At 47.1% G+C, this 17,090-nt stretch overlaps 1 protein-coding gene across 1 annotated transcript in view; it reads right to left on the bottom strand.

The window, feature by feature from the left end:
* The window catches only part of DNAJC7 (DnaJ heat shock protein family (Hsp40) member C7), a 468,661-nt gene that overhangs the window by 204,621 nt on the left and 246,950 nt on the right, over window positions 1-17,090 (bottom strand). The window contains exons 5-7 of the mRNA XM_078645431.1: window positions 1,165-1,239; window positions 752-870; window positions 58-211 (exon numbers count right to left, since the gene is read on the bottom strand). Coding sequence (XP_078501557.1) covers window positions 58-211; window positions 752-870; window positions 1,165-1,239 — 348 coding nt within the window. The remainder of the gene's footprint in view (window positions 1-57; window positions 212-751; window positions 871-1,164; window positions 1,240-17,090) is intronic.

The following is a 17,090-nucleotide window of genomic DNA, read 5'->3' as shown; positions in this document are numbered from 1 at the left end:
AGTGCTTCAAGGACACTGAACTTGGATAGGAAAAAGGGCTTCTTTTTAGATACATACTCTGCATGCGAGACGCGCCTTCTCGTGATCTGGTGCCATTCTCAAAGCCTGGACAAAGAACTGTACAGCCTTCTCAATGCAGTCTTCATAATAAAGGCATAGACCTCGGACGTACAGAGCGTCTGCATTTGTGGCATCCATACGCAAAATGTCACTGAAAAAAAAAGAAATCTATAAAGGCAATCATAATCAAGTCTAGCTTGTCTTTTTGCATGGAAAAATTGCTGTTATTAGCTCAAGCTCACAGACAAACAGGCCAACCAAACACATTTGGCTTTGGCTAACCAATACGGTGTGAAAGGTCTGCTGGAGATACTACTGTGGGTTAACAGGTGCCCAAAAAACAATAAAATAACATTGTCTAAAAGAAATTAGTAGTCTTAAGTCAAACAGTTGTGGAAGCAAGAGGATAACAAGAAAGCGAGCATATCTATTTTGCATACTCATGTCCAACAAGAACTGTCTTCTTCGATACGCTGCAGCTGATTAGCCTTCCCGACCCTGCCAAATAACACAATCTAAAAACAGCACAACTTAAGGGTGTTCAAACGTTTTTCAATTTTGCACGGTTACCTGCCTTAGGGACAAAGTCATCCTGGTCAGAAATCCTCAATCCACTAAGAAATGCTAGGCTTAATGAGGCAGACCTATTTGGATTAAGACATTTTGACTTTGTAGTTTAGGCATTACGTACCTGGCTACGGACTGTGCATCTGGATACCGTCCTAAAAGTGCTAAACATTCTGCTTTGAGGATTTTGAATCGGTGGCAAGCAGGGGCATATTCTAAAGCACGGTCCATGCAGAATACAACCTTTGCCCCAAAAAATAAGGAACAAAAACAGATTACACTCAGGAAAGACCATAAAATTATGTTTGTGTCAATAAGAAACAATGTAAGCTGTTCATGCACTTTCTTTACTTTAAAAATTGTAATTAGGAGCATCTTCACAAAAGATAGTGGCTCCTTAAATATAGCGCTCATATATTTTTTTAATTATACATAATTTGCAAAGAGCACTAAGTTCTGTTTTACCTGAGATTGTCACTACTTTGATAGATCTAACAAATCACAAATATTGAAAAATATAAACAAACTTAACATTACCTTCCGAAAGTCACGTTTTTCAAAATCTGCTTCACCTATTCGTTCATATTCTAGGACTGCATTGGCATTTTTTAACTGAAAAGAAAGTAAGATTGTTAAATGGGGGATTACACTTATAGACAGGCTTCTATATAACACTCTCAGCAACGTTTCAAGAATGGCTAACATCAGTGCTGGTGACAGTAGTAGAAATGGCATGATTGAGCAGTAAGTAATAAAAGTGAACAGCAGCAAAAATTCCTTGAAGTATTTTGACAGCTCCAACGTTAGGTGTTACTTAAAGGTTTGTTAAAGGAGGGTTCTCAAAAAATAAATAGCACCAAAAAAAACAATAATGCTTTCAGCAGTATACTGCACAACGGTGGGAATGGGCACGAACTTCAGATAGTGGGGGCAAAGATGGACATGCATTATAAATATATACAGGTCCATTTCAGCTCAACTCTGGGTAGCTGTGGCTCTGACCAGCAATGCTTACACAAAATCACCAAAACAGTTGAAGAAACAAAACCAACAAGACACTCAAGAAATCCAACACCAATTTATAAAAATAGACTGTATTTTAATGCATTTTAGGCACCACAACAAAAAAGATGCACAAGAGGGTTCTGGAGATATAGACTTTACAAGGTAAGTAAATCAAACCATTTCACCTAACTGCGTACAAGCATTGGCAAATTAAAAAATTTGACACTTAGAAATGTGTTCACCTAACAGTTGGGGCTAGTTGTATTGCAGTTAAATAGAGGCTCATGGATGTCGAAGAGGCTCAGGGATGCCAAAGAGGCTCAGGGATGCCGAAGAGGCTCGAGGATGTTAAAGCTGAAGATGCTCAAGGATGCTGAAAATGAGAGGCAGTCAACAGGGGTCTTCCTGTTGCAACTTCTCAATCCACCAAGGAGGTAACGCGGTCCTGGTCCCAGCCAGGATCAACGTCCCTTGAAGGGCTCTGGGTACTGGCAGAAGTTCAGTCGACATTGGGCTACCAGTCTTCTGGTATCTCAGTCGCAGCAAACCATTTGCTGGGTGATAACTCTGCTTCTGCAACCCTACAACTCGGCTGGGTTCAGTGAACTCAGGTGCAACTTTGAGCTCAGGTCCTGGTCTCTTGTGCTGCATGACGGTAGTGGGCAGCTGTCTGAAGATTTTGGGCTACCAACTGGCCCCAGCAGGCTTTTTGGTCTTGTGGCCATGAGATGTGAGCGGGAGGTCAGTCAACTGACCCTTGGACCTATTTGCTTTAACTGTGCTCTGGAGACGACTTCTTCTGGAGTAGAACACAGCAGGCTAAGTTACCCTCGTTTGCGAGCCACCAGGTTCATCTGGTGCAGCCTCCCTTCGCCAGTGCCACGGTGCAGCATGCCTACAAGAAACGAATAGTTTCTTACCTGTCGGTGTAGTTTTGCAGCTTGATGATCTTTCTGGATTCACTATGCTGTGCATTATTCCGCGGTCTTGTGGTTGGGTCCGGATTCGTAGTCTTTTTTCTTTTTTTCGTAGCCCAGGTGGGCGTCGACGTCCCACCTTTTGGTGTATTTCAGGTGACGTCGGCACGCTTCCTGCGGAAGCTCCCACCCTTGGGCGCCATCTTCGGATTCTTTTTTCTCGTGTTCGTTTTGTTACCGAAGTTATGGCAATGTTCAACTAAAGTAGTTTCACCGCTTTAATTCTTTTTCCAAGTATTGTCTTTGTTTCAACCACCTTTTCTCTCCAGCCTCATCTTTGTGGCGGAGGTGGGTGAGTTCGCTAGTGAATCCAGAAAGATCATCAAGCTGCAAAACTACACCAACAGGTAAGAAACTATTCGTTTTGCAGCGTGAATCTTTCTGGATTCACTATGCTGTGCATAGACTTTGTAGCGGTTTCTCCATGTTTGTGGCGGTTGGGTGGAAGATGAGCGTTGGTTATTAATTATGTGTTGAAGCACCCTTTGTCCGACTTGTGCTTCCTTGTTCATCTGTATATCCACACAGTAGTGCTTCGTGAACGTGTGCACTGAAGCTCATGTTGCCGCCAGGCATATGTCCTGAATTGGTGTGTTAGCTAGGAAGGCGATTGTAGCTCCTTTTTTCCTGGTAGAGTGGGCACGTGTCCCCTCTGCTAGTTCCTGCCCTGCCCGCTTGTGGTAGAACTGTATCGTTTGGGTGACCCATCGCGCAATTGTTCCTTTAGTTACTGGTTTCCCCATGAAACTGTTAGCGAAGGACACAAAGAACTGCTTTGTTTTCCTGTGTTCCTTCGTTCTCTCAATGTAGTGCATGACTGCCCTTCTGGCGTCCAGGGTGTGCAGTGCCCTTTCAGCTCTTGTTGCTGGGTTTTGGAAGAAACTCGGTATTTGTATAGTCTGGTTCAAGTGGAACCTTGACACCACTTTTGGCATGAAGTGTGGGTCCGTTCTCATCACCACCCTATCACTGTGTATCTGTATGTAGGGTTCCTGTAGGGTTCCTGTAGCGTTAGTGCCTGCAGTGCGCTCACTCTGCGCAGTGAAGTGATTGCTACCAGGAAAGCTGTTTTCATGGTCAGCATTTCTAGGGAGGCCTTGTGAATTGGTTCGAAAGGTTCCTTCATGAGTTCCGTTAGGACTAGGTTAAGGTTCCATGCAGGTGGTGGCTACCTCTTTGGCGGTGCGATCCTCTTTGCTCCCTCCAGGAATCTCTTAACGACCTGTGATGTGAAGAAACTCTTGCACGTTTCTCCTCTCGTGTAAGCGACTATCGCTGCCAAGTGAACCCTCAGAGAGGATGAGCTCAGATTTTTGTCGAGCAGGTGCGTGAGGTACTTTAGCACTGTCGAGTCCTTTTTCATCTTATTGTGTAGCTTTTCCCTCCTGCACCACAGTGTAAATCTCTTCCATTTTTCTACGTAGCACTTTCGTGTGCTGGGTCTTCGTGCCTCCCGAAGTACCCTTAGGGTGCTTTCTGGCAGTTTCAAATGTGCAAACTCTATGTCCTCAGGAGCCACGCTACGAGGCTCAGGCTCTCTGGCTCCGGGTGCAGCACTTCTCCGTTTTGCATGGAGAGTAGGTCTTTTCTCCTCCCGAATCTGTGGGGTGCGCTCTGTGTCATCTCCATGATCTGCGAGTACCATGTCTGCCTGGCCCACTGCGGTGCGACCAGTATCAGGGTCATGTTGCTCGCTCTGCACTTGCTGAGTACCTTGTGTATCAGCGGTATCGGGGGAAAAGCGTAAGCAAATGTCCTGGACCAGTCTATCCATAGGGCATTCCGCAGGGAGCCCTCCCCGGTCTGCCTGGATGTGAAGTTTTGGCATTTTGCATTCTGGTGTGTCGCAAATAGGTCTACAGACGGTGTCCCCCACCTGCTGAAGAGCCTCCTTGTCTCTTGTGCATTGAGTTCCCACTCGTGGGATGCCGATGTCTGTCTGCTGAGCCAGTCTGCTTCTACATTCTCCTTCCCTGGCAGATGTATGGCTTGCAGGTCTATTTTGAGTGGTAAGGCCCATTTCAATAACTCCTGCGCTAGTTTTGAGAGCGGGGCTGATTGTGTCCCCCCCTGCTTGTTGATGTAAAACATCGCTGTTGTGTTGTCTGTCTGGATCAACACTCTCTGGTTGTACAGTTTTGTTTGGAAGGCCTTTAAGCCTAGGAAAACTGTCTTCAACTCCAGGTAATTGATGTGTCTGACCGCATCTGCTGGTGTCCACAGGCCTCTTACTTTGAGTTCCTCCATGTGAGCGCCCCATCCCTTCTGGGACGCGTCTGTGGTAATGGTCACTGTTGACGTTGGTGGCGTCAGAGGCTTCCCCCTTGTTATGTTCCTCATGTTCCACCATGTCATCTCTTTCTGCACTGCGTGCGTTACAACCACTAGATCCTCCCAACGACCTGTAGCTTGTGACCATTATTCCTGTAGCCATTCCTGTAAAGGTCTCATGTGGAGCCATACGTTTGCCATTAGGTGTATGCATGATGCCATCATGCCCATGATTTTGCTCGCTGTCCTCACTGTCCGAGCTTGCCCCTTCTGGTAGAGCTGCATCTCCCTCAAGAGCGCCATCGTTCTCTTCTCGCTGGGGAACACCTTGCTCTGTAAGGTGTCTATCTGTGCTCCAAGGAAGATTTTTATTTGTTCTGGTTCCAGGGAGGATTTTCCCCAATGGATGGAGAATCCTAGATTCATCAGTGTGTTGGTCACTCTCTGCGCGTGCTGCTTGCACATTTTGTATGAGGTTGCTTTGATCAGCCAGTCGTCCAGGTAAGGGTACACGGGTATCCCTTCCCTTTGTAGGTGTGCTGCGACTGTTGCGAGGCACTTTGTGAAAACCCTTGGTGCCGATTTGAGTCCGAACGCCAGGGTTGTGACCTGGTAGTGGTCTTCTCCTATGATGAATCTGAGGAGGTGCTTGTGGCCCCTGTTCATTGGGATGTGCAGGTAGGCATCCTTTAGGTCTATGGTGACCATGAAGTCCCCGCCTTGCAAGTGAGGAAGTACCTCTTGTAGGGAGGTCATCTTGAACTTTTGTGTTCTTACGAACTTGTTTAAGAATCTTAGGTCCAGGATGGGTCTCATAGTTTCGTCCACCTTTGGTACCAGAAAGTATGTGGAGTACACGCCCTTGTTCCTTTCCCTGTAAGGTACTGGTTCTATGGCTTGATTTTGCAGGAGCTCCTTTGCTTCCTCCCGAAGGAGCTCTAGGTCTTTTCTTGCTGGTGGCCTTCTTTTTGGTTTCCTGTCCATTGGCTTTCCTTCCAACTCTATGCAGTACCCGTACTGTATGATGTTGAGTACCCATTTGTCTGATGTTATACTCTTCCACTCCCTGAAGTAGTGTTTCAGTCTTCCTCCCACTGGTCTTACATGAACGGAGGTGTCTAGTTCGTGTAACTCCTGTCCGATGTGTTTGTGCTTCACCCTGGGAGTTTTTGCTCGGGTGGGCACATGGAGTTTTATGGAGTCATTTAGAGGCGGGTTGCTGTCACCCTCTCTTATTCTGTCCACGTCCATTCCCTCTCCCGCGAAAGGACTGGCCTCTAGGTTGGTACTGCCAGGACTGCTTTTGCTGCCCCTGCTGTGTTCTGGGTGTCAGCTTGGTTGATTTGTTGGAACGCCTGGTGTGATGTTCCTGGCTGGTTTCCTCCCCTCCAGTTAGGTCTTTGTGAGGGGGTGCCCCTTTTAGTACCTCTGAACTGCAGTGCCCCCATGGATCGTGCAGTTTCATTATCCTTCTTCAGTTGACTGAGCTTCTCGTCAACTGGAGCCCCGAACAGCGTTTCTCCGTTGAACTGTGTATTGAGGATGCTGTGCTGCACCTCTGGCTTGAAGCCCGAAATTCTGAGCCAGGCTTGTCTTCTCTCCGTGATGCCCATCATCATGAGCCTGCTGGAGGTGTCTGCTCCGTCCAGGGCAGTCTTGAGGCAAGAATTGGCTATATTCTTCCCCTCTTCGACAAGGTTCTCCGCTCTTTGCTTGAATTCCTGTGGCATGTTCTTTATTAACTGGCCCAGCTCTTCCAGGATCTGGTATTGGTGTCGGTTGAGCAGTGCATTGGAATTCGCCAGTGCATTGCGGCATTCCGTTCAATTCTTCTCCCCACCAGGTCCATCCTCTTGCTTTCTTTGTCTGGAGGTGGCCCAGAAGCGGTAGGCACATTGGCCCTCTTTCTTGCCGTGGCTGCGATGATGAAGTCTGCTGAGACCAATCCCTGAATGTAGGGTGGGTCTTTGGAGGAATGTTTATACTTTTTCTCCGTCCTGGGAGTGGCGGCTTTCCATGTGACTGGTTCTTTGAAAGCCTCTTTTCCCTGTGCGATGACACTGTCTAGCATGGGCAGGAACTGGCTTCTTGTTTGTGTAGGGAGCAGTGTCTATAGAAGGAAGTCTGGTTTCTGCTTCTCTTCGTCGAGTTTCACCTTGAAAACTGCAGCTGCATTCCTGATGACTGTGTTGTAGACTCCGATGTCATCCGGCGGCGAGGGCCTCGAGGGATACGTGTCGACGGCTTCCTCTGGACTCTCGGTGTCGACGTCCTGCCAATCTGTATCCTGAGCTTCCGAGGATGCAGACCAGAGGAGTGTCCTGCGGTCGTCGTCTCCTTCCTCGTCGTAGTAGGAGGCCGCCTCCTCCTCCTCTTGGTCGTCGAAGGTCTCGACCATCGACTGTCCTTCGACGTCGTAGGCCTCCTCCTCTGTTTCCTCAACTACCTGTAGCCTAGGTTTCGTCGGGATTGTGTATTCCTTCATCCTGGCGTCGAAATCTTTTTTCCGCTGCAGGATGTTTTCCATCGCGGCCTCAAGCTGTTTTTTCTTTTTCTCCATTTTGGCCATGTGATCTGCGTCGAATGGGTCGGCCGATCTTTTCGGCGCCAAGGCGACTTTCGTCATCTAAGGTTTCGGTGTCGAGCTGGCTCTCGGGTCCTTCGTTGGCGCTGGATCGCCTTTCGGGTCATTTTCCCTCGGCGTCGAACACTCCTTTTCGGGGGCGATTTTCGACGTCTTCTGCTGTTCTCCAGCTCTCGGCGCCTGGGAGTCCTTCTCAGAGGATCCGCTGTGCCTTGGTGTAGCCGCGGACGCCGAAGTTTTAGGCGTCGGCGCTTTCGAGGTTTTGCCCTCAATTTTTCGAGACTCGGGGTCTCTCGGTGCCTATGGGGCCATAGAGTCTCCTACCTTCTTTGGAGTCTTCGTAATATCGGTCTCTACGACCGTGTAGCCGTCGTGTTCGGCGGCGGCGTTGTCCTCCTCGTCTGATGATAGCCCCAGGTCTCAAAGGGATTGTGGCTGTCCCTTGCCCTGCATGGTGGGGTTGGCTATCCTCTGTCTTTTTCTCACTCGAAGAGTCTTCGGTGTGAAGACGGAGCAGGCGTTGCAGTCGTCGCTCTCGTGGTCGGCCGGTAGGCAAAGGTTGCAGACCGGGTGCTAGTCCTTCTGCGCGTACTTGTGGTGGCAGTTACAGCAGAATTTGAATGGAGTGTTGTCCATCTCATGCGTTCAGGGGGCCCCCTGAGCTTGCATTCTCCGATGGACATCGAAGTTCTTGAAGTTCTTCTACTCCTTCGTCGTCCTCTTCGATGGTGTATTCTTTTGTAGTCTTCTCAATCTCTTTTCTTGCAAAAAGCGTGCCGACGTCACCGGAAATACACCAAAAGGTGGGACGTCGAAGCCCACCTGGGCTACGGAAAAAAAAAAAAGAAAGAAAAGACTACGAATCCGGACCCAACCACAAGACCGCGGAATAATGCACAGCATAGTGAATCCAGAAAGATTCACGCTGCAAAACTAGAGTTCTGGGTGCTAGAGGTGTCCTATTTATGCTAAGAAAATACAATGAGGGTAAAATGCAGTTGGTAGCCAATTTTACCTGTGTCGCACCCAGGGTGGCACAACTAGTGCTGCAATCCCTCGGGTGACTATCTTGAATGCCCCGAGCACCGTATATTAGGCAGTTATAGTTAAATTAGCCAATGCCAATTGGGTATAGCCAATGTAACAAGCCCGTTTTGGGGGTCAGGCCACTGGCACTCTAAGTTTGGTTCACAGCCCTCAGTGCACTCCAAGTAAAAAAAAAAAAGCATTTGCAATGCAATAGGTCTCGCATTATTAAAGTTTGAGCTATTGGCATTGATAAAGAATGCAACACCAATAGCTCAAACTTTAATAATGCGAGACCTATTGCACTGCAAATGCTTGTTTATTATACTACAGAAAATGTAAAAGTTGGATGTGGTCTTCTATATAATTTTTAGGCATATACATGGGACTAGTTTAGAAGAAATAGAATACCTATGGAACTAGGGTAATTTGGAAAACGTCTACACTTCCCCAGCCAGCAGGAGCTTTGTTCCTCTAACCATAGAGTCCCGATTGTAAAGAAGCTTTTAGTTTGCACAGGTTTGCCACCGACAATGATAATGAAGCTAGACTTAAAATGCTGATAATAGAAATATTTAGACCTTTGGATTTAGACCAATTTATAATTAAACCAGACACTGTTCTAAACTTTTTAAGTTCTTTCACCAGGTAGTGATTTAGGGAGACCAGCCAGAGAGGCTAATTCAGTCTAAAAACATTGTTAGTTGAATTCATCAGGGCCTCACATCTCGGATTAGAAGATTACGGATATTGTCTGGGCGAGAGGTTCGAGAGTGATGGCAAAAAGGAGAGGGAACAGCCCATTCTCGTGTCTAGCGCTCTGAAAATCAAACATGATGTTCACCCATTCAATCTGACTCAAGAGCTGGGGCTTGCAATCCTGCCATCAGCCACCCTTGAAAGGTATCCCCAGGCTGATTTCACAGAAGGTATCATCCACGAAGTGCCAATCTACCCTACTGAAAGCTTTCACAGCACCCAAGAAAATCACATTTCTTCCCCCTTTATTACCAATATTGATAAGATGGAGAGCTTTTTTGGTGAGGTTGCTGGCTTGTCATTCTACAACGAAGCCAGACTGGTCAGGATGTATGCGATCGCGAATAACTGAGAATAGGCGGGCATCGTGATTTTATTAAGGCTTGTGACCTCTATGTTGTAGAGGAAAGGTAGCCTATAAGAGGCACAACTATTGATTTATTTTGCCTTGCTTTAATATGAGGGAGTTCTGTGATTCTGTCATTGTAGTCATTACTCTTTTTATTTGACTATTTCATAGAAGATCTTTTTTTAAATGAGAAGTGAATGTTTTTTTAAATGGAGCTGTGAACCTAACTGGGCCCAAGGCCTTGGACAGATGGAGCTATAATATGTCTTCAACGATCTATGGTTTGGAAATGGGATATGCCAATTGCTATGTATGTTATGGAGACAGGAGGTAGCTTATCACACTCCAGGTATTTTCTAAGGTCTACTTGGCTAGTGGGATTCAGCTTGTCAAGGCCCCTATAGAAATCCTGAAAACTCTTGGTTTGATCTATCGCTCCGGAATGCATTGTCCAACTCCTGTCTCTAACCTCCAGTATCTAGCTTTTGACTTGTCTTGCTCACTGAGGTTAGGCAAAGTTTGCTAGGTTAGCTGCTGAATTTGTAGGCTCTCCACACCACTGGAGTCAAGCTATCCAGGCTGATGAAGGCTGATAGCCAGAAACCGGTCCTTGGATGCTTGATTCCGGTCTGGGAAAGACATGGCTTGGTAGTTCGGACTGGACTGTTCTCATGAGGCGCAGGGTCAGAGCTGATTTGCATATAGCCAGTGTCTAACCCAGGGTGGTGTGGAGTGCAAAAAAACAATGGATTTAGGCCCAGATCTTTGTACTGGGGTGAATGTATGACATTGTTCTACATTCTGTCCATCAACTGTGTTTTTTGCAATTTTCACCCCGAGTGTGCTGGGTATGCTCAGACGTGAGTCCCAGGCTCTCCACACCACTGGAGTCAAGCTATCCAGGCTGATGAAGGCTGATAGCCAGAAACCGGTCCTTGGATGCTTGATTCCGGTCTGGGAAAGACATGGCTTGGTAGTTCGGACTGGACTGTTCCCATGAGGCACAGGGTCAGAGCTGATTAGCATATAGCCAGTGTCTAACCCAGGGTGGTGTGGAGTGCAAAAAAACGATGGATTTAGGCCCAGATCTTTGTACTGGGGTGAATGTATGACATTGTTCTACATTCTGTCCATCAACTGTGTTTTTTGCGAATTTGTAGAACCAGCAGTCCAGTTTGGTCAGTACAGCTCTATCTATTTCTAGCAGCGGGATCTGCAATCATAGGGTAATTAACCTTTTCCACAACTTTTGGGAGTGGGTTCATTTATGAGCTTCCAACTACATCTCTTAACTAAGTTCTGAGCTTGAGGAAGAGAGCTTCTTCATTTTTTGAAGTCTATCAGCGCTGGCTACGAATCCCTCCCCACCCCCGTACTTCCCTTGGCATGTCCCAGAGTGTGCTAGCAATCACCTCCCCATTATTAGGTGTTATGTATTCTTTTATGTGTATATTAATATTGTTGATGATGACCACTGGGTCTCATAGTAGTATTTCACTACAGGGCCAGGCGCCTCTTTCCCTATCTAATGGCAGGGACAAGTCCAGCACACCATCTTCGAAGATAGTTAAAGAAAAAAAAAAAAACTCTTGGACTCCTGAGAGCAGTCTCTTATCTAAGACTTGTGCGTCGCTTTTGTGTGCAGAACAGTCCCTATCTAACGGGTGTCTATAGCGCCATCCATCAATTAAGCCCAATTCTTCAATATGAAGTTTTCCCAGTCTTGAAAGGATCATTAAACCCCCTTGCATTAGCGTTGTCCTCTCTTGGTCCCCCAACCATAATCTCGTTTATGTATCCCACTGGCACAACGGACCCCTCTGCACATTCCAAAAGAGCTTGTATGACCTGGAGTAAAAAGTGTCCCTGGCCTTGGTTGAGGCAAAAAAATCGAAACAAAAGTGAGTGCCTGGCCTCCAAGTGTTCCTCTTAATGCCACCCACCCGTCATCCTTATCCTCTCAATAATCTTTCATGTGAAATCAACAGCCCTTTTTTAAGAGGATACCCACCCCACTGGTCTAACCTCAAGAAGAGAATATTTTCAAGTGAAATATGCTAGAATGGTGACGATGTGGTCTACTAGTCCTTTGGAGGCAGATAACATCAGAGTGCAAGAGCTTACGTTCATGAAGAAAAGATTTTCTCTTTGCCAGGTTGTGTCCGACATATGTATTGACTGCAAGGTGCGGCATGTCTGAATATAGGTAGAGTAGAAACAGATATTCAAGAGATATGCCAAAGTAAATGTCCTAGGATGAGTGTTAGAGGCTGGAACATAGAACAATTCCACAAGAAACTGGGTCCTCAACAACATTAACCGTATGAATGCCAAGGAAAAGCCATAAGTAACCAATAACCTGGTCCCATCCTTACAAAGTGGAATGGCGTATTTGCTGGTACAGAGCATGGTTCTGGTAAAAAGCAGAAAATATTAGGACATAAAAAGGAAGCCAGCTATAGCTGGGCTAGTGAATGACCCTTCTCCTTGCATGGAGAATGACAGCAGTAAGTGATGAGATAAACAATATATGATACCTTAACCCCTCTCCCCCCCCCCCCATACCCTAACATTCCACTGAAACATCAAGAAGCCACCTCTGTGTCTTTGTCACTGTTCTGGTATTCTAGTTATTGGGCAAGATCAGAACTGGATTTTTGAGGGGAGACAGTTGTGCCCTGTGGCAGTCCAGTATTCCTACCTTTTTCGGGGTTTGCCGTATGTGCTTTTGTGCCATTGGAGACTTACAGAGCAGAGAAACTCTGTTTCTTGATCATTTGCTTCGCAATACGGCGTTCTCAGGCTAAAGATTGTGCAGGTCTCTCAAAGATTTTGACATCCGGGTTCAGCCTTCCCAGTAGCAAATGATGAGGAAGGGTGGGCCGCATTCGTAGTGGATGCCTTTGTTATGTATAAGGACGCAATGGGGTTGGAGGCTTTTCTGTTCTGGATAGTTATAACTGAAAGATCTTGGAAGATCTACACTGACACCATTGTAGGATATTTAGCCACGCATTCTAACGGCCTTCATGATTATCTCTTTATATTTCAAGTGATGAGACAGTTGAGGACATTAAGGGGTACATTACGGTAGGCATAGCCCTGAGGACCCTATCTATGCAGCAGGGCCCGTCCACTGGTTTTCCCGAAATGGCTTTGAGGAGGCCTTGAACAAAGGTCCTAATGGCTTAGCTCTGCGCCTTTGGATATGCCTTGAATTCAAAGGTTGTGTCAATGCCATCCGTTTCCCAAATAGTCTTGCTTTTGCTGTAGGATGATCATTTGGTTGTTTAAGTCCTCTCTTCTTGGGCACGTTAAAGTGTTTCTATGTGCCCATGGTCCACCATTTTTTTACAAGATAATCTGAGGCCCGGGCAAACGTCTCTATTGATTTAAGATTTAATATCCTGGAAGAACTGCATCATGAAAAATTTCACTGTTTTGTCTTGCTCAGTTTCTGGGGCTTCATGATCCTTGGGATCGGTTTGTGTTGTGTAGTTCGTCAATGATGAATTCTGCCTTTTTATCAGAGTTTGCTGAAATCCTTGACTGACCCATCACATTTGTCAGTCTAGACTGTTTCTAGACGCAGACGTCTATCTAGGATGTCCACACAGCTGGTCATTGTGTTCCAGGGGCTAGATCACGCCAATGCTGTATCTCGCTGCTAAGATAGTTTACAAGGTTTTCTGGGCATGACAAGGGGAATAAGTATGCAGGTGAATCGCAGCGCCGGCCCAGGGGGGTGAACTACATCTAGTGCACTCATGGTGGACTTTGTAGTATAAGGCTGCAAACAATCTAGGTGCTAGATCATCTCTCAGAACCTCTTGTGTTCAGGTCCTCCCAGTGGGACTGCTGATGGCCACTGTGTAGTTCCAGGTGACCCTTCACATTCAGAAAGCTCAGGATCTACAGCATGGCAGTCAAGGGGTGGTCATTCCAAGAAGTGGGGCCCCCCTTCCCATGGCTGGGAGTCTGTCGTATCTTTGATGCTCTTGGTGAGCAGGAGAGTGTGTCAGGCTTCCGCTAGTGCCTAATCTCTGTAACCTCAGGGGTCCCTGGGTCTATGGCAACTGTACTAAGGCAAGACCTCTAGGGGGGTGGGGTGAAGGCGTATATCCCTTAGGATGGACAAGGCTCTGGTGGGCATACCCCTCAGTGTTGTGCACCCGGTTTCCACATTAGTCATTAAGTAGCTGGTGAATTTACATGTTCATTATGGAGCTCCCTGGCTTAGCTAAATGTCTATAACCCTTGGACTCATTTGGTGGTCAAACGGAGGTCCCTGTAGAGTCCCTGTCTCTTGATGCATCTTCAGGGGTCCTCATTATGGTCTGGCGCTGTGCGGTCTTTTGTTTCTGGTGCTCATCCTAGGGGAGTGCCTAAGGTGGTTGGATAGAGTTATGCAGTCCATCGAGGACCTCCAGCTCACCTCGCTTCTCCGACGCTCCCTGCTTCTGTAAACATTGCGCCTGCTCTGCTTTGCCAAGCCCCAACACTGCATTGTCTGTCCGTCACCGTTACAGGGTCGGTGGCAGCGTGCAGGGCCCATGGAATGAAGGGCTGGTCAGATCTTCGTAAAGTGCTGTACTAGGTACACACATCGGACCTAATCGGGTCGAGTTGCGTAGGTAGTGGTAGGGGCCAAACCTAGGCCGCAGCCACCATCTTAGATGCTGCATGTCTGCTGTCAGGGCTGCCCCGGTTCCAGATCCACATGCAGATGGGTCTTGAGGGGAGGCCTCGCCCTCCCGCAGCTGCCCTTCACTCTGCTTTGTCTGGAAGTAGTCTGGGGGAGCATCCTGTTACATGTCTTTAATTTTAGTACAATTACCCCTTAATGAGCAATGTACACATTTTAACTCAAGCACAGTTTAATAGAAAACTGCAAGTAACAAATGCATTTTGAATGAGTCCTTTATATACAGAATTAGGTACAGGCATTTTGTTATGCATCAACTTGTCTCTGATTCTGTATCTAGAGTAATTTAAAATTGCCATATGGTCAAAACGGTTTAGAATTTTAATGCATTATGCTTCTATTGTTTAGTGTGTGCATTTATGGCTCTTGCCAAATAAAGTCTTGTTTGACTAACAGTAGCAGCAGTCAAAAAAACCTTGGGGGGTGGGAGAGGGGAGGCGGGAGTGGGGGAAATTGACCAAAAATAGGCCTTTCTTTACAGATGTAATGTGGCATAACAAAAGAGAAGGGAGGAGAATGTTGCAACCCCTTCGAAAATATTGCATAACAACAAAAGGCCAAATGGTACTCTTTAACTGGGTTCAGAGCAAAGCATTGCAGAGACAGGGACAAAAACAACAAAATATCTTAAAACTTGACAGGGTTTGAAGGAGCGAGATATTCACCCAGTACTGCACCAAGCCACAAATTGGTCCAGACAGGAATGTACAGTTTTTATTGAAAGATGCCTGGCTGCCACAATAACATCAACAACTTCCAGAGCAAGGTCGAAGATGTTCATCTCAAACTTCAAGCATAAGGGTGGCGACTGAAGGCCAAGGTACAGAACCATGCCCTGCAGCTGGAACAGCATATCCTCCCAGAGGGGTAGCTTCATTGGAGGGAAGATGCTCATGACTAGGAGTTCTGGATACCATACCATACACTCTATGCACAATCCAGGGCCACTAGGCCAACTTGGGACCGATCAGTCCTGATCTTGAGAACTCTGTACAGGAGTGGTATACAGAAGTCCCGAGTTCCACTTGAGGCAGAATGAGTGTCCAAACAAAAGACACTTTGGAAACTCCAATATGCCGAAGTGATGAGATTGCGCATTCTTGGTGGTTGCAAACAGATCGAGCCAAGTTTTCTCCTCATTCACAGAAGAGATCTTGTGCCACCTGTGGGAGTAAGTGCCATTGGTGAACTGATTGACGAAAATGGCTGAGCTCGTCTGCCCTGCCATTCAATGATCTTGTCAGGTGGTTCACCACCAGGAAAAGCCTTGGCGGTCCACCCACTTCCAGAAGAGCAAGATCTACTGGCATAGGGTCCGTGACCCCAACCGTCCTATTTGTTGTAGAATCACATGGCGGTGGTGGTGTCCCCAAGGAACTGAACCAACCTCCCTTTGGTGGATGGAAGGAAGGCGTTCAGCACAAAGTAGATGGCCCTCGGCTCTAGAGGGATGTTATAGAGCCGGGATTTTGCTAAAAGCATCGGCCGCCACTCTCCGCTCTGGGCGAGGAAGGAAGAGGGACCTGCCACTGACCAATCTGCAGTCTAGTAACCACCACTGCAAGTCTTTTGCAGTCTGCTCTGAAATCTGGACGTGGTCAGAGGCCCACCTGATTTTGGCCCCAATGAAACGTCAGGTCCCACTGCGGAGACTGCATATGCCACCTGGTGTGCTTGAGCAGCAGGATGCAGGAGGCTATCAGTCTCAGCAGACTCGGGCTACTTAACTAAAAGCCAGGACCGAGGCTGAAAGACCGTGACCATAGCCTGAATGCCTGGAACTCTTTCCTGGGGGAAAGGGAAAGGCACGAAACTGAATCTTGAATCGTGTAAAGAATGGCTGCATTGAAGAGAAGCGTCTGAGAAGGAGTCTGGTGTGACTTCAGCATGTTCATCAAAGGTGGGAGCTTCCGGAGGAAGCACAATGACATCACAGGGGACACCAAATTAAGGTACATCAACGACCACCAACACACACACAAATTATAAAAGGACATCGTTTTGGAAAGAATTCTGGATGAATCACTAGATGGTGGAATAATGCACAGCATGTGAATCCAGAAAAGATTCATGCTGCAAAAGGCTAGCAACACAGACCTCTGACTGTATGCTGCCACCATCATCATCATCATCATCATCATCATCATCATCATCATCATGATCATCATGATCATCATGATCATCATGATCATCATGATTTTCATGAAAATTCAAGGGCAGCTGGTGAGACCAAAGGGAAGGCCTCTCTCTCTTCCTTGGGCACCAGAAAGTACCGGGAATAGCCATAACGTCTTACTTCGGGTGTAGACACCACGTCAATAGCCCATTTGACCAAAAGAGCTTGCACTTCCTGCCGCAAGATAGAAAGATGGTCCTCCATCAGGAGATGTAGAGATGGTGGAGGTGAGGCATAGCCTTTCTGAAAAATGTGCAGGACCCACCGGTTTGATTTTATCGCCTGCCAAGCCAGCAGGAATTATCAGATTATGCCTACCACCGGGACGCTGTGCTCCATGAAGGACACGCTAAATGGATTTGGTAGGTGGGGCTGTAGGAGGGCTGGGGGGCTCGTTAACCTTGGCAGCAAGAGCAATGGGCACCAAGGCCACAACCAAAAAACTGCTGGGGGTTATGCTGTGGTTTAATTGGGCGCAGCAGTGAAGGAACAGTAGGTGTGGTGTTGCTGGTGAGGTGGGGTAGATAGACCTAGGGAGTGAGCCGTTGCCCTGGTCTCTTTGAACTGCTCAAGACCCATATCCCTTATCCTTATCCCTGAACAGGCAAGAG

This window comes from Lissotriton helveticus, chromosome 5_1 (genome assembly GCF_964261635.1).
Source record: "Lissotriton helveticus chromosome 5_1, aLisHel1.1, whole genome shotgun sequence".
NCBI lineage: Eukaryota > Metazoa > Chordata > Amphibia > Caudata > Salamandridae > Lissotriton > Lissotriton helveticus.
This window is presented reverse-complemented; position numbering and strand designations above follow the sequence as displayed.